This window comes from Physeter macrocephalus, chromosome 7, assembly GCF_002837175.3.
Source record: "Physeter macrocephalus isolate SW-GA chromosome 7, ASM283717v5, whole genome shotgun sequence".
Lineage (NCBI taxonomy): Eukaryota > Metazoa > Chordata > Mammalia > Artiodactyla > Physeteridae > Physeter > Physeter macrocephalus.
Window position 1 is genome coordinate 252,021 of NC_041220.1, and position 16,625 is coordinate 268,645.

Consider the following 16,625-nt stretch of genomic DNA (forward strand, 5'->3'; position numbering starts at 1 on the left):
TGAACATCAGGGTCCTGCCTTCCCACCTCCAAGCCTTTGCTCACAAGTTTGTCTCTGCCTGAAAAACACAGAAGACAAAAACTTCCTCTATGTTATCTTTTCCCAGATATGATCTGTGCTTTAAGGCCTGAGTCTACTGCCATCCTGATATGAAATAGTCTCCAGTCAGACTGTATCTGTGCTTCCTCTGAGCTTTCAAATCATTAGCTTTATCCTTCTTAAAATACTGTGAAATCCTCTTTCAACTATGCGATACTGGGTACTTCTTACTTATTTGTTTCCTCCTAGGACTTAAATTCTCTGAAGACAAAAGCCCTTTTGACCTAAGAGATTATCATGCATCGGGTGTAGAGAAACAGATGGTTTCAGAGATGGCAGAGCCAAAAAACGCACACTTAGTTAAATGCCCTTTTTTCTTATTTAAATGTATTTTTTCTTATTTAAATGTATGTTTATTCAGACATGTTTGCCTTGAGGACAGCATAGTTGTCAAGGCTGCAAGATGAGTCTAAAATGGAGAGATTATGTGGGTAAGTTTGGGGAGAAATATACGAATTGGAGATAACCACGAACGAATAATGTATCTCAGAGTTCCTGGGTTTGAAGAAAGATCGTATAATAATCATGATTAATTATGAATTCAAAATGAAACAGCATAATGAGCTTTTTTGAGGTCGGAAAGGTGACTCAAAACATTTATATAAGAACTTATTTTTCTGTTCTGGAATACACACACACACACACACACACACACACCCGCACACACACACCCGCACACACACACACACACACACACACACACACACCCGCACACCCAGCAAACAGAACTAAATGTACCGAACCAAGCAGAATCAGGACCTTACTGGAAAGATGTAAATGCTCTGCAGCCACAGAACCGCATTTGCAAAGGAGCAGATTGGCTTTAACCTGAGAACCTGGGCACGAAAACCACCCATGCAGAGACATCAATTTCCCAGCAGAAATGCTGGACTTTCTAACTACTGAGAACTGAGGTTTTTCCGGCCCAGTGCATAGTGGAAAACATTGTTTTTTAAGTCGGCCAAATCTTCCTTGCGTTCCCTCCCTCTTTCTCCTTTCTCTTCCTTTGACCCTGTCCCCTGGTCTCCGTCTCCACACAGAACTGCTGGGAAGGCGACTGGGCGGCTGGAGGACTCAGTGCCCCTGCCCCAGTATGGTCGCCGTGGGTGACACTCAGCCCCGAGCTGGCGTTCCAGGAGCAGATTTCGGTGCAGTTTCCCTAAACTGTGGCTGCTAGAGTCCACGCAGAAAGCGGGGAGCCGCCGCGGGAGCCCCTGCCCCCCAGGCGACCGACACTTGCGGGGAGGGCGCGCCGCGAGCGGCCAGGGGCCCGGCGTAACCTCCCCGTGGTGCGTTTCAGCCGCGGCTTTCTTTCTCAGTCTTTTGGTGCAGGGAAGGGGAGGGGTTCCGAAGAGACCGCAGGGAGAGGCGCTGCGAGGGATCCTTGGGCTGAGAGCGGGGGGGGAGGAGAGAGGGAGGAGAGAGGGAGGGAGAGAGCGGGAGCCCGGGGCCGGGGCTGCCTGAGCGTGGGCGCCGCGCGGGAACCGGCTTTGCTGCGCGCCGCGCCCGCCCCGCCTGTTGAGCGGCAGCCGGGAAGAAGCGCGGCGGCCGCCGGCGGTGGGGACACCGTTGCAGGGACCCGCAGGCGCCGCCGCCGGGCCCCCCTCCGCCGCCCACTCTCCTCCTGCGCGGGCGGCGCGGATCTGCGAGGCGCGCCCCGGAGCTGCCGGAGTCCGGAAACGCAGCCCGAGGTCGGGACGCCCCCGAGTAAGTGGTCGCCGCGCGCCCTCGCCGGCCTGGGCTCCAGGGGGGCGGCCCTCTCCGCGGCTCCCCGTCCGGGCCCTCGCGTGCCCCCCAGGAAGCCCTCCTGCGCTCCCGGGGCTGGGCTCGGTTCCCACGCCGGGGGCAGCTCCGCGCCCCGGGGGCCCGCGGCGGCCGAGGGCGGAGGGCCCGCGGGGAGTGAGGCCGCGCCGGCGTCACCGCAGCCTCGTCCGGCCGCGCTGCGCGGTGAGCGGTTCGCGCTCCTGGGGCCGGGCGGCTGCGACCCCGGGATCGCTCAGCGGGGCCGCCTCGAACTTCCAGGGGGGCTGCCGGGCTCCGCCGGGGAGTGTGCGTTCTGCGTGCGCGTGCGTGTGCGCGCGTGTGTCCGTGCGTGTGTTTGTGCGCGCGCGTGTCTGTGTGCGCGCGTGTTAATTACTGCTTGGGGATCCGATGCCCACTGTGATTGCGGCGCCCTGGGGAGCGGTGGGCGTCGGGCCGGTGCCCGCAGCCTGTCCAGGGTGGGCCGAGCAGCCTCGCAGCGGCACTTGTGTGGGCGCTCCGCTGCGAGTGGTCATGTGATTTCAGGTTATGCATTCCGTGCGTCTTTCCTTTGCTCCCTCGTTTCCCAGGGTTGCGCCTTCATTTTGCACTTGGTGGACAGTGTGTATCTTCTGAAGTAAGCCAGAAGGTTGAACGTGTCGCTTAATTGTGACTGGGGCGTCTTGGTTCCCAACACACTGAAACCCCCTGGAATTTTAAGTAGAACAGGTCATATATACAGTTTTAAATTAGAGCTTGATTTATAACATACCAGGGTCAGTCCTGTGATAGTGATTTCATCAAATGCTCACCTCCTAACTAGAACTGCTCTTGGGAGGAACATCGCTGACCCTCTGATGACACGTGGATAATCGTTAGAGCCTCCAGTGATGGATGTAGATTTTTATACCTTGGTTCCTAGTGTGGAACTAATCTGTTGCTTTTCCTAAAACGGCTATGTTTTTTTGTTTTCTTTGGGAGTTGTCATTTCAGGTACTGTATTATGAAGAGTGACAAAAAATCAATAATAACAGCAATTAACAGAAATATGATGTCTAAAATTTCGAAGCAAATTTTATTTGTCAGAAAGCCATGTTAACAGTGTTATGCTTTTGGTGGAGTTTGCCCGTGTAGTCCGTGCCCTCTGTTCAGTTATTACACAGCCCGGTCTGTGGATTGCTTCCGGGGATCCTGAAATTGTATTTAAACGTTTGAGTCTCTGCATTTTTCGGGAGCTAATCCAGAGTCCTCAGATATCTAAAGGGATCTATGACCCAACAGCAAAATAAGAAGCACGAAGTTAAATAAGCTGTACTTTTCATGTCAAAACAGTAGGCTCTTTACATAAAGCCTGTAGACATAAAGTAGTAGGAAAAATTCTAGAATAATTATTGGTACAGTAATTAAACATCTTATATAAAACAGACCCACTTGTATGTTTTTGAATGTATCAGCGAGGAAACTTAAGTAGCTGAAGTTTATTTAATAGAAATTTGTAATGAATAGATGGGTATTCTGTTTTTTCTTGTGCTGTAGGATCTGTTTTTCTAATGTATGACAGAGAAAATAAGAATTTTATTTTTCTCTCTTTGAGACCCAACACAAAGAGAAAGTACTTATGCTTGGTGTGGTGTTTCATAGTGTATGAATATAAAAAGCCCCTTTAAGTCCCCGCTACTAGGTACCCGGGTGTAAAATAACATGTCCAAGATACTTTTTTTGTCGTTCTTGAGAGTGTAGAAGGAGACGTAGCTTCACAAGGTTTGGTCCTCAAATCTCATATAACTATGGTTTATAAAATGATCTTGTGTTAAAGCATTATTTTTAAAAACTTTTAAAATTAATATTGGACTAAAGTCTAAAGAAGTAAGTGGTAACTCAAATTTGTCATTTCCATCATGAATGTTAGATTTTCCCGGACGTTGCTTAGCTAGCTTTCCTTTTATTTGCTAGGATATATAACTTTTGTATCATTGATTTTTATACCACTTAATTATAAACATTTACCCAAGCAACTCCTCTTAAACATTACAGTTTATTAGTTTTCTGCATATTTGTAGAAACAGTTGCTTTTCTTTCTAAAATATCAATAATTTCACTGATTTTCAGTCTCTAGGCCATCTAGATGTTTTCAGTAAATATTCGTTAGGTGCCTGTGCAGCAGTTTTGGTTGGGGCTCTCCATCTCGATACGAGAAAATCTTTTGGCAAGTTTTAGGTCTTTAGATGAACCAGTTTAGCCGCCCATAGATTAGTTGGCTCATTTGGCCTTGGAGTGATTTTTCAACTGTCCTGACTCCCATTTGCCTCTTTTGTTTCTGTCAGGCAGTTCGGAAGTGTCTGACCTAGTTCGTCTATTTCCCTCTCCCCTGAGTGCAGGCCCACAGGCTTGTTCTTCCTGCAGCCTTCAGGCTTACAGGGTATGAACAGGATTATTTGCCAGGAGTGGGGAGCTTTAGGCCAGGCCCCGCCCAGCAGCAGTAGGAGAGTGACTACCTTATGAACCCCCAGGGGCTTTGGGCCAGGATCCCCCTCCCCCAGGCCCAGCCACAAAAATGTGATTATCAACTGCGTGTAGTTGCTTGCCTGGAATCCTTTCTGGCTGTTAATAATCTTTTTACTAAAATAAACTCTCCCTTTCAGAAAATCAAAGGCAACTCAAGTTAATTCACTCGGGTACCACTTCTTCCTTCTCACCACAGTAGGAATTAGCAAGAAGCCAACAGAAGACCCTGGCTTTGGGCGTGAACACCCCAGGAAAGGGGTCTGGGCACCCCCAGGAAAGCTTCTTAATCCTGAATTTTTTCCAGGTCTGACATAACTATGTGTCCCCTTTCACTCTGCTACCTTACATTAAAAATACCTTTTTAGGGACTTCCCTGGTCGTCCAGTGGTTAAGACTCCACGCTCCCAATGCAGGGGGCCTGGGTCTGATCCCTGGTCAGGGAACCAAGATGCTAATGCCGGTGCAGTGCGGCCAAAAAAATTAATTAATTAAAAATAAAAATACCTCTTCAGACAGGGAAGCCAGAGAAAGACAAATATCATACGGTATCACTTGCATGTGGAATTGGAAAAAAAAAAAGATACAAATGAACTTATTTACAAAACAGAAACAAACTCACGGACATAGAAAACAAACTTATGGTTACCAAGGGGAAAAGGGGCGGGGAGGGATAAATTAGGAGTTTGGGATTAACAGATACACACTGCTGTATATAAAGCAGATCTTCGTCAAGGACCTACTTAATAGCACAGGGAACATCTTGTAATAACCTATAAGGGAAAAGAATCTGAAAAGGTATATATATATATATGTGTGTGTGTGTGTGTGTGGGTGTGTGTGTGTATGTATATATATATATATATATCTGAATCACTTTGCTGTACACCTGAAGCTAACACAACATTGTAAATCAACATACTGCAGTTGAAAAAGAAACACCTGTTCAGATGTCTGTATTGCTACCAAACGCAGGTCTCCCTCAGGATATTCATCCTTGGATTCGCAGTACCTGGCACACAGTGGGTGTCTTCCTAATTACTGATTTAAGTTTTTTGATGCCTTGGTGCTGTAGGTATTCTGTTCGACAGTACCATCTCAGGATTAGTATCTGTTTGCAGGGAGCCTACGTGGCCTCTTGTGGTCTTGGTCCTACACACATGCCTGTGCTTTTCTCCCACGGGGCCTGCAGGCTGTTCAGAGCTGCTTCTAACTGTTAATTCTTTCACCATCGCCCAGCTACCCTTGGTCTTTCTAAGTTTACACCCTGCACGGGTGTTACCCTCTCCCTGTGAGCAGGGCTTGTTGACTCCCTGAATATTCCACTTCCCTTGGGAAGCTACACTAACAGAGGATTTGCTCCTACACCTTGATCAGCTGTCATTGCTCAGAACTTCATCCAGCATCTACGCGCTGGATCCACAGGACCGCAGCCCGCGCTGCTTCTCTTTGGGAACCCACTGGTGTTCACCCCCCACCCTCCGGGCCTTCCCATCACTCAGGGCTGCCCAGCTGAAAAAGCTGAGCCCTCCATATTCTCTTTCTGACCCCACCTCCTGTCCTTCCAGTAAGCCCCTCACTCAGCACGGCGCACACCCTCCTGTCCCGTGACTGCTCCTTGGCCAGTCCCGATTTTCTCCGGTTTCCCTCTTTTCCCGGCGCACTGACGTTGGACAGCCATGTCAGCTCTGCTCCATCCCTTAATCTCTTGCCACTAGCCCTACCAGCACCTGATTCTCTCCACCTTCAGCTGCAGGGATGGTTAACGTTGCTTGGAAGTTATTCCGTTCTTTCCTGGATAATTCCTATCAAATTCCCCATAAGACGTGTTCCAGAGTTCTCCAGCTTTTCCAGTCCAAACTCTCTTTATTTTTCCGCTTTAAGCAGATGATCTTAGTTCCAAATTCAAAGAGAATATTAAGATCAATTTAGGCGAGCTATGGATCAAGATTCATCTTGAACGCGGGAGGCATTTCTTTATTTGACCTGCTCTGAGCGTAAGAACTCTTTCCTTATAGTGAACTGTACTATTGGCCTCTATAATATTCATATCCCAATTTTTACCTCTTAGAGTACTTATACAGAAAGCTTTTCTACAGAACAGAGATATAATATGTCTATGATCTCTATGGTAATATTCATTTCCTTCAACTTGCCCTTAATTGGCACAGGTCGATAACCCTATTATCATCAAGGAATTTCTCCTTTGGATGAATTCCTGTTTTTCTGAAAGTGTGGTCCTGAGAGCTGAGCAAACAGGAGCGGACTAACATCTTTGGACTTGTCTGGCTATCTCCTCTGGGTACCACATGGTAAATCATCCTGAAGTCAAATCTGTCCTCTCCCCTTCTATATTTTTGGCATCCATACTGCACTGTTTAATTTGGCATCTTTTTGCATACTTCTCTGCAGGTGTACTTCTTTTCCTCAATTTGTGCATTTGGCTACTAGATTTGGGACTTTAAAACAATACTTACTGCAATTAAATTTAACCTTTCGTTAGCCTGTTGTTCCAGAAGGTCAGGATATTTTTGGACGCTGATTCCATGATACAGATTAGCTGTTCTTCCCCATTTAGAGGCATGAGCAGATGTGATCAGGATGCAGTTAGTATCTTCACCCAATAACTGTGCAGAGTGGAGAACAGGCAGGACCTTTGGTCCTAGACGCCTTCCCTTGCTTTGCAGGAGCCCATGAATTAGTGGTCTTTATAAGGCCATTCGGGCAGCGTTATAGTCAAGTGACTCTCCTTCCTTAGCGTTTACGTTCCTTCACGTGGGCGGGGTGCATGCGTTCTGTGACAGACTCAGTCAGGTTCCTCGCCGGACTGCGTTTCCACCTTCTGCAGAATAGCTGTGGAGTAACCCTGTAAAAACAAAAAGAAATAGCCCTGGGTTCCTTTGTAATGATTAGTTCCTTTGACCTCTCCCTAGCTGGTAGGTAACAACACTTCCCATTTCGGGCGCTTACAGAGGATAATGTTAAGAAGCTCGTGGGAGTCGTGCCTGCAATCAGTGTCAAGCTCTCGAGGCTAAAGTTGGAATCTACCTTCTTTGTTTTGAAAATTGAGACCCTGGCTGGCTTCTTTGCTCCCTGTCAACCCTCCCTTCACGTAACATTTTAAAAGATGATTGTCACTGTTCCCTTGTCACATCCACACGTGCTTTCAGTACTTCGTGATGAAATTTTTCCAAATTAATGGATTTAAACTCATTTAGAATATTGAACATCATACTGTGGCTTGGGCCTTAGATTTGTTACTTGATTTTTATCTTGCTTTTGCCACTATAATGATATTTTCTCGAGGAACCGAGGTGAAACCAAACCAGAATCCGGTAGTTACGCTGGTCCAGTCAGTCACCGTCACTGGAATTTCTTCACCCCCCAGCAGCGTGCTCTTCCTACAGCTAATAGACGCTGTTAGCACCACTGGGCCTGGCAATAGGAACAAGAATTAAAAGAAGTTTTTTTGAATTTGTAGTCTTTGAAAGCTTCCGCTTACGTTATGTTTTATGACACACTTTTCAGAGGTTAGTCACCTTTTTGTACCTCTCGGGACGAAGTGTATTATGGACTATGCGTGTTACTGTGGAAGATGCAAAGTTTATGACATTCCTGCCTGAAGGGGCTTAAAGCCTTGTGTGGAGATAACCACCCAGAAACAGCCGTGGAATTACACATGTCAGCGCTTTACCGGGAGCTTAATATTTGTGCTGCAGTTTTAGAAACTTCTCAAGAACTTGAAAAGCCAGAGTCCCACCGAAGGGAAATGCTGAAGAAGGCTTTCCAGGGAAGGTCTGGCGCTGAGCAGAGATTCTACAACAGGATGAGGATGCCGGACTTTGCAGGACCTGTGGGATTTAAAGAGTGGGAAGAGCGGGGCGTGAGTGTGTGTGTGAGCGTTGTGAGTGTATGAGGGCGTGTGTGTGAAGGTGAGTGTGTGCGGAGGTGAGTGTGAGTGTGTGTGTGAGGTTGTCAGTGCGTGTGTGTGAGTGTGGGGGGTGTGAGGGGGTGTGTGAGGGTGAGTGTGTGTGTGAGTGTGAGGGTGTGTGAGTGTGAGTGAGATGAACCTGTGCATGGAGAACCAGCAATGCCGCTTCTCACCCCATACTCTGCAGCATCCCTTTGTGGGAAACACTGCGACCCCCACCTGCTCTTCTGGACTCCCTGGCCCCTTGCTGGGTCTTTGAGGGCCCGTACCTACTCAGCCTTTACATCTCAAACTAGGCTCTACTTCCTAGAAACTTTCCCTGCTCTTCCAGGTGTGAATCGAGGGCATTGTTATGTTTCCCTGCACACCTCCCTGTTCATCCCCTATGCTGTTATTTATCCGTGGCTCTCATTTTTTTTATTGAAGTAGAGTTGATTTACAGTGTCATGTTAGTTCCAGGTGTCCAGCAAAGTGAATCAGTTATATATATATTCTTTTTGAGATTCTTTTCCATTACAGGTTATTAAAAGATACTGAGTAGAGTTCCCTGTGCTCTACAGTGGTCCTTGTTGATTGTCTGTTTTATACACAGTAGTGTGTATCTGTGAATCCCAAACTCCTAATGTATCCCTCCCCCGCTTTGCCCTTTGGTAACCTAAGTTTGCTCTCTGTGTCTGTGCGTCTGTTTCTGTTTTGCAGACAAGCTCATTTCTATCACTTTTCTGGATTCCACTCTAAGCGATGTCATACGGTACCTGTCTTTCTCCGTCTTATCCTCCGCTGTAATCACTTGCTGGATTGACTGTTCTCCCCACTGGGAGGAGAGGCCGTTTCAGTTTAGTTCCCATTCTGTTCACAGACACGTAATAAAGGTGCTCCGGGGTCACGAGCGTTCGGTCGGAATGTGTGATGTGAAATGGGCATCTCAGAGCAGTGAGTGCTGGGAAATACCGATAAAAAGAGTTCAGGTTAAAAGGGGTTAGGTTACAACTAGACCAGGATGTCCACGGAACCTTTCTTTGTTAGGTTATGCGGAACCATTTTGTTGTTTAGAGTTTTGGGGAAAGGATGTGTGGCATATGCATTACTTTTCATTAGACCTTCACAGTCAGTTCCAACCCTTCAGAGTTTCAGGTGCATCTCTAGACTCAGGCGTTTGAGTCCTCACATTGCATCAGGCGTTTCCATCCACGAGGTTGACAAACCCTAGAACTTTAATAATGCATATTTTTATTAGAGGAGTTTGGTTATGTTACTAGTCTAATTTTAGATGAATGCACTGAAATTGCTAGCTGCTTATTCTCATTCATTTTGCAGCTTCAGATATCCTCTGTTGCAAGTAGTTAAATGATACATGGCTCATACGATTAGCTTAGTTAAACACAGGGCAAAGAATTTCAACGTTTCACTAGTATAATATGAACTTTTAAGTTGCGTATTGCTGAGTGTAAAACTGAATCAGTATGGGTGAATTCAGAATTTAGAGGACTACAAATGTAACGTGGAAGATACTTGGATAAACACGGTCACATAGTCGAGACTTGATAGGTCACGATCTGAGGCGAGAGATTCTTACGCTGGCTCAACACTGTACGCTTCCAAATGTGCTTAGCAACAGGCAACCCTCCCAGTGAGAACTCGGGGTAAAATTTCATTTCTCAGTGTCTTAAAATATTTGCAGTCGCTAATGACTAATGACTAACATTCTTCTTTGTTCGTCTCTACTCCAAGTAACAATATGCCACAGCCTCTATTTGTGGCTCTTTCCTGTGGGGACGGTTTAGAGTCAGATTCTTAAGCCCTTGTCGTGCCATCTTCTGCCGAAAAGTGTTCCTGGCGGTGTGTGAGGGAGCTGCGACATTTCTCGACAGAGCCTGCTGCACCGCCGGCCGTCCTAAGTGAAGTTGCTATCTTCTACTCCTCTTCTTTCCCCGCCCCCTCTGAAGCTGTAAGACTTGATCCCGACTTAGGCTGGGTTGTCACCTGCAGCTCACCCGCCGGCTTGGCCCGGAGCAAGAAGCTTGTGCGTCACAGGTATCGTGAGGCCACACCCCACACCCCGCGGAGGTTTCTCGCCCATCGCCGTGCCCTGTGGCCAGCTCATTTGGATTGCTTGATGCGGCCCTGTGCACTGTATCTCTGGAGGCCACGGGGAACCGTTTTACCCAGAAAAGCAGCACAAGCTTGTCCGTCCAAGAGAAGAAGTCACTTTTATTATGTCGCCTTCTGCCTTCAATCAAGACCATGGTTTCTTGAATATGGACTTTCAAAGTCAAGAGAAAAAGGAAAGTGGTAGACGTCGCATGTGGGGCTTAAGCAGGGCAGGTGAGTCGGGTGCCTTGGGCAGCAGGGCGCTTAAGCAGCGAGGAGGAGGCCCGGGGAGGCCCTGGGAAGAGGTGTTTGTTGACACGTTTTCTTCCCTTTTAGTCTTCTCGTCGCTGACGAGGAAGCGTCTTAACTGGGGATGGTTAGAACATGTTTGCTCACCAGCCTTGATCATCTGTCTAAATGCAGCTGGAGTAAAATCTGTTTAGTTATTCTTGTCTTAATATTGGCTCTGTTTCAGTGCCCAGCGGATGTTCGGAGCTGTGTGCCGTCAGTCTGTTTTACACACAGTAAAATGGTGTTCGGCTGTGGTTGTCCGCATTAGCTGTCGCTGACAAATAAGCGTTGGTCACCGCTTGAGTACCGAGAAGTGGTGCTGCATGCTGCGTGTCACACGCCGTGTAAAGCGGTGTAGCAACGGCGCAGTGCTCTCAGCTCCGACTGGGTGACCTGACGGCCGCACTTCACCTCTACTTCTGCTCCCCTGTCGCAGTCACCCTCCTACTAGAATACTGTGTCACGGCCATGTTGTCACAGCTGCAGTTTGTCACCAAGCTTTCTTGTTTTGTCTTTCTCTTTTGCACATACTTTTCTGCTCCTTGGAATACCTTTTCTTGTGTGTTATGCCTTGTTATTTCTTACTCATTCAGCAGGGCTCAGCTTAAGAGTCATTCATCTGAGGCAGCACTTATACCAATGTACCGTGTCAGCGTTTGATGCAGATTTTCTGTGTCCCCATCCCCACATGTCATGATAGTTCACACTACACTGAATTTGTGTGTTTTTATCCTGTTCGCCCACCAACCTCTACATGAGACCCTCCTTTAGGGTTTAATGTTGGCTTCTTGGTATTTGTCTGTTTTTGTTTTTAATTCCTGAAACCTCATCCCTTAGAATGTAGTAATAGGTGCTTAATAAATAATTTGCAGGATGTATGAACAAATGAATAAACGAACGGTTGGATGGATGGGTAAATTCAGGAATTCAGGTAGACAGAAAGATTAAAGATTTTACATAGGTAGAATAATTATAAAGAAAGGTCTTAAAGAAAGCATCTGTGATGGAGTCCAGAGCAGAATATCAGCTTCTAAAGGAGAAAGCTATGGTCTTGTCCGGCATCGGAGAGAAGTGTGCGTTGCCGGATGGAGAGTGGTGTGATGTGAAGGTAAAGCGGTGGTGTGTCCACACGGTTAGTGAGATTGAAACTTAAAGTTTAACATCTGTGAGCAGTACCTATGCGTTTGGTAAAGGAACCCACAGTCAATATACAATCGTTTGAAGCGAAAAGGAATATGTTTTCTATATTTAACACATTCAGGTTGCTCTAGTGGAAGTATGAAAAAGCCCAGCCTTACACTGATGCATAGTTGAAAAGGGAGGAGGGGTTTAATATGTTTTAAGACAGCTGTAGATATTCTTTTGGTATAAAAAATTCAAAATTTGAGAAGTGATCATTTCATAAAGGTTACTTGTCACATGGGATCTGAAACCATTAAAATCCGTTGTTCTGTGAATGGAGCCTTTATTCCTGCATGAATTTGGAACATAATCGTCTCTGGAAAATACTGGTTCCCCTTGTTTTGCAGGTCTTCCAAATGTTGACAAACTTTACATTTTATATTTTACAGTATCAAAATAATCACATTAATTAACATCACCACTGATCTCATCAGTACTGGGAAGCTGTCAGGCTACCATGGCAGATGTACATGGTGCAGCTGTGAGTTGAGAAGGTTTTCCAGTTCCCTCTTTTTAAGCAAAAAAAAATCTGTCTTTAAGTAGAGGAAAAGTATAAATAAATTTTTCTTTACATTAGAATAAGTATTATTGAAGTCTAAAATAATAACTGTTAAAATAAAAATTTTAAATTTAGAAAAGTTAATATAATTTAATATCATTGCAAAACAAAACCCCAAAGTGTAGTTACTTCTTGTGTTTACATGTAGATGTAAGAAGAACTTGGGAATTTCAAAATAATGATTTTTTGGACAATAATGAGGTTACAGAGATCAGCGCGAGTAACGAATGAAAGGTAGAAAGAGCACGTAGGAAGAGCACAGTAGAAGTTCGGAGAACAAACGGAGTTAATACCTGAATATACACATTCGTACCTTAAACCTACTATGGTAGAAAAGTCTACAGGGGCATGCATTTCATTAGCTGCATAATGATGACCTTGCAGATGTCATGTAACTTCCAGAAAGCTGCACTGTGTACTTGAGAGAGAATGAGAATGGAAAGGACACATGGTATCCGAGTGCTGTTATGAAAGAAGTTCTGACCTTGCACCTTCTAGGAGAGGCTCTCAGGGCACCCCAGAGTGTGCAGAACTTGGAGCCCTTTGACAAGTACTGCTTTGTTAACCAAGCCTTAAACAAAGTACCATCAAGGGGCTAGAATAATGTAAACCTAATTTCAGGTCATAATAGTCAACATTCATTAAGTATATACTATATTCCGAGCATTGTTAAAACGCAATTACCTTTCTTGAAACCCTTGAGAATGTTCTACCCTTATCATTTAATTTAAGATGAGGAAACAAAGTCAAGAGGAGAAAAGTAATTTGCCTAAATGTCATACGTTGAATTAGTGGTGGAACCAGTCTTTTTAGCCAGGCAGGGTCCATCCTCTAAAAACTATGCTTTAGGACTTCCCTGGTGGCTCAGTGGTTAAGAATCCGCCTGCCAATGCAGGGGACACGGGTTCAAGCCCTGGTTCAGGAAGATCCCACGTGCCACGGAGCAACTAAGCCCGTGCGCCACAGATGCTGAGCCTGAACTCTAGAGCCCGCAAGCCACAACTACTGAGCCTGCGCTCTAGAGCCCACGAGCCGCAACGACTGAGCCCACGTGCCACAACTACTGAAGCCCATGAGCCTAGAGCCCGTGCTCCGCAACAAGAGAAGCCACTGCAATGAGAAGCCCATGCACCACAACGAAGCGTAGCCCTCGCTTGCTGCAACTAGAGAAAGCCCGTGTGCAGCAATGAAGACCCAACGCAGCGAAAATAAATAAATAAAAATAAATAAATTAATTAAAAAAAAACTATGCTTTACCACCTTAATGGCTTACATATAAGTTTTTCTGTTGGTTTGTATATGATTTTACATATAATCAGTAGCATTTGTTTTTAAAATATTCAGATTAGACTCTATAGCATTATGAGCTTTAGAGTTAGGTTTTGATGATCTGTGAACTTCCAAATAAAACACATAAAACCAGAAACAAATTAATACATTTAATGCACATGATAGAAGTTCAGTTAAATTAAAGTATCTTTAAATTCTCCACCAAAGCTATGACTGTAATGTTTAGGAAACTTCTTTTTTTTCATATTAACTCGAACAATATTTTGATGGATTTATAATTTAAGGTAAAGAGGGTTTTTTTCTTCTTTCAGCCCATACATTTTTTTTGCATTATCTGCTATTCTGTATTGTTCTGGTGAAAAGTAAGTAAAAATAATTACTCCCTCTTTATTATGTTTCTTTTTTTCACCTCTGGATTTTTTTTAAAGTTTTCTTTTTATCTTTGAATTTCAGAGGTTTGATAACATTATGCCTAGGTGCAGTTTTCTTTGTATTTATCATGTGTGGGGTTTAATGAACTTCTTGGATCTGTGTTTGATGCTATCATCAAATATGGAATATTCCCAGACATTATTTGTTCAAATATTTTTCTGCTTCCATTTCCTCTCTTTTTTTCCCTGGACTCTAGATACATGTATGTTAGACCTTTATATAGTGTTCTACAGATTTCAGATGCTTTTCTATTTTATCACTCTTTATTCTCTTTGTGTTTTTGTTGGGGTTATTTCTGTTAACCTGACTTCATGTTCACTGATCCTTTCCTCTGATGTTAAATGGAATTCTTTATTTCCCTTGCTGTGATTTTTCATTTTTAGCGTTTCCGATTGTTTCTTTTTCTTTATGTTCTGTTTCTTAATGGAAACTCCCTATTTATGCCTGCTATTCACCTAGGCCACTGGATTCTTTAATATATTTATCACGGATGTTTTAAAATTCCTGTCTGGTAACAACATCTGGGCCATTTCTTGGTCTCTTTCTGTTGACTGTTTTCTCTTGACCGTGGGTCACTTTTTTCTTCCTCTTCTCGTGTCATCTGTCAGCTGTGTGTGTCATGTACCACATACATGTATTAGGCTGCGAGTGTGGAGGTCCAGCCCATCTTAGCTTCGGGGTCCTTGGTGATCTAATCTCTCCTCCAGCAGCTAAAAGTCTGATAGACATTTAACCAGCCACTCTTGACCCCAGCCTGTGGGAGATTCTGCCACCTTCCACCACTTGTTCTGGGATGAAAATAGCCCAGGTCTCATCTCTTCCATGGTTTCTTATTTATTTATTTTGGAATTTAGTTCATTTAGGTTCTTTTAGTCCTCCACTGAGTTGTTTTTTTGTTTTTTGTTTTTTTAATGACCTGGCTAAGGTATGACACTTACAATAAACCTCAAATACAAAAAATATACAGTTGGATGAGATTTGACAGGTGTATACACCCGTTAACCCATCACCACAATAAAGATAGAAGTCATTTCCGTCACCCCTAAACAATTTCTTGTGTCCTTTTCCAATCAGCACCCCTCCTCTATCTCCAGGCAGTTGTTGATCTGCTGTCCGTAAGTCCGGGTTTGCTTGCAGTGTCTCGATTTTATACGAAGTCCTATTACAGTGTGGCCTCTTGTATGTGCAGTCCCATCACTCAGATAATGATTTTGAGATTTATCTTCTTTGTCGCATGTTTCTGCTGGATAATAGTCCTTTGCACATATGGCTATACAATATCTTTTTCCTTCATTCACGTGATCGAAGGCATTTCAATTGTTTCCAGTTTTTGTTTTTTTTTTTTGAGGTACGCGGGCCTCTCACTGTCGTGGCCTCTCCCGTTGCGGAGCGCAGGCTCCGGACGCGCAGGCCCAGCGGCCATGGCTCACGGGCCCAGCCGCTCCGCGGCACGTGGGATCTTCCCGGACCGGGGCACGAACCCGCGTCCCCTGCATCGGCAGGCGGACTCTCAACCACTGCGCCACCAGGGAATCCCTGTTTCCGGTTTTTGATTGTTACAAGTAAACCTGCTTCATGAATGTGTGTTCAAGTCTTTGTTTGTATATGTATTTACCTTTCTCATGAGTAAATACCTAGAAATGGAACAGCTGGGTGGTATGATAGGGTGTGTTCAACCTTTTAAGAAACCACCAAACTGCTTTCCAAAGTGGTTTGCTCCTTTTTCCTTTCCCACCAGCAGTTTACGAAAATTTCCCGTTATTCCACATCAGCATCAAGTCTTGGCATTGTCAGACTTCTAAATTTTAGACATTCGAATGGGGTTTTGTCTCATGACTAATATTACTGAACATAAGGAGATGTTGATTGGCTAGTGTTAGGTTTAGGTGAGGGTGGGAGTGCTGCCGAGTCCAAGCTCGCCCCGCTTGCCACACGACAGGACAATACATCGAACGACGCGGCGTTGACGCAGGCGATAGGGGCTTTATTCGGAAAGGCGGCAGACCGAGAAGATGGTGGACTCGGCTCCCGAAGAAGCACCTTAACCAGGTTTGGATGCTGGTTTCTTTTATAGAACAAGGAGAGGGAGGTGAGGAGGTAAAGTAAATTAAAAAGGTAATAAGTTGTTGCAGATATTTCCGGTTCTGCCCAGACTCCGGAGGGGATGTACGAATTTCTTCCTTCCTGCAGACGTTCACAGGTGGGCCTGGTCAGGGTGTTTCCTGTGAGCTGAACAAAGTTATTTTAGCTTAATGCTCATGACCTGGGAGTCCGGGTTCCCAGAGATGGGCCATTATGGATAATTTAAGCTTATAGGCAACTTGATTATAATGATTAACTTGTAGCAAAAAGCAACAGAACACAAAGATTAAAGTAAAAGAAGCAGCTCCAACGCGGAGTCAGATTTGTTCTTCCCTGTTACAGGACCTCATGATGGGATTAAGTGCCCTTTTAAGAAGAGATACCTGAGAACTGTCACATCTCTCTCTCTCTCTCTCTCTCTCTCTC

At 45.1% G+C, this 16,625-nt stretch overlaps 1 protein-coding gene and 1 long non-coding RNA gene across 5 annotated transcripts in view; one reads left to right on the forward strand and one right to left on the reverse strand.

Annotated features, from left to right (window-relative positions):
- The first annotated feature begins 1,653 nt into the window (after positions 1-1,653).
- GUCY1A1 (guanylate cyclase 1 soluble subunit alpha 1) overlaps positions 1,654-16,625 on the forward strand; it is a 59,206-nt gene continuing 44,234 nt past the window's right edge. For 3 of the 4 annotated variants that reach the window (XM_007113323.4, XM_028491547.2, XM_028491546.2), the window contains exon 1: positions 9,219-10,597. In XM_007113323.4, coding sequence (XP_007113385.2) covers positions 10,489-10,597 — 109 coding nt within the window. In that variant the 5' untranslated portion in view covers positions 9,219-10,488. Of the gene's footprint in view, positions 1,807-9,218; positions 10,598-16,625 lie in introns of those variants that run through there. The other variant, XM_028491548.2, reaches the window with a different exon arrangement.
- Positions 2,096-7,594, reverse strand: LOC114486546 (uncharacterized). The gene is made up of 3 exons (XR_003680415.2): positions 6,819-7,594; positions 2,652-2,835; positions 2,096-2,547 (listed from the first exon to the last, which is right to left on the reverse strand). It is a non-coding gene; the product is annotated as an uncharacterized lncRNA (long non-coding RNA).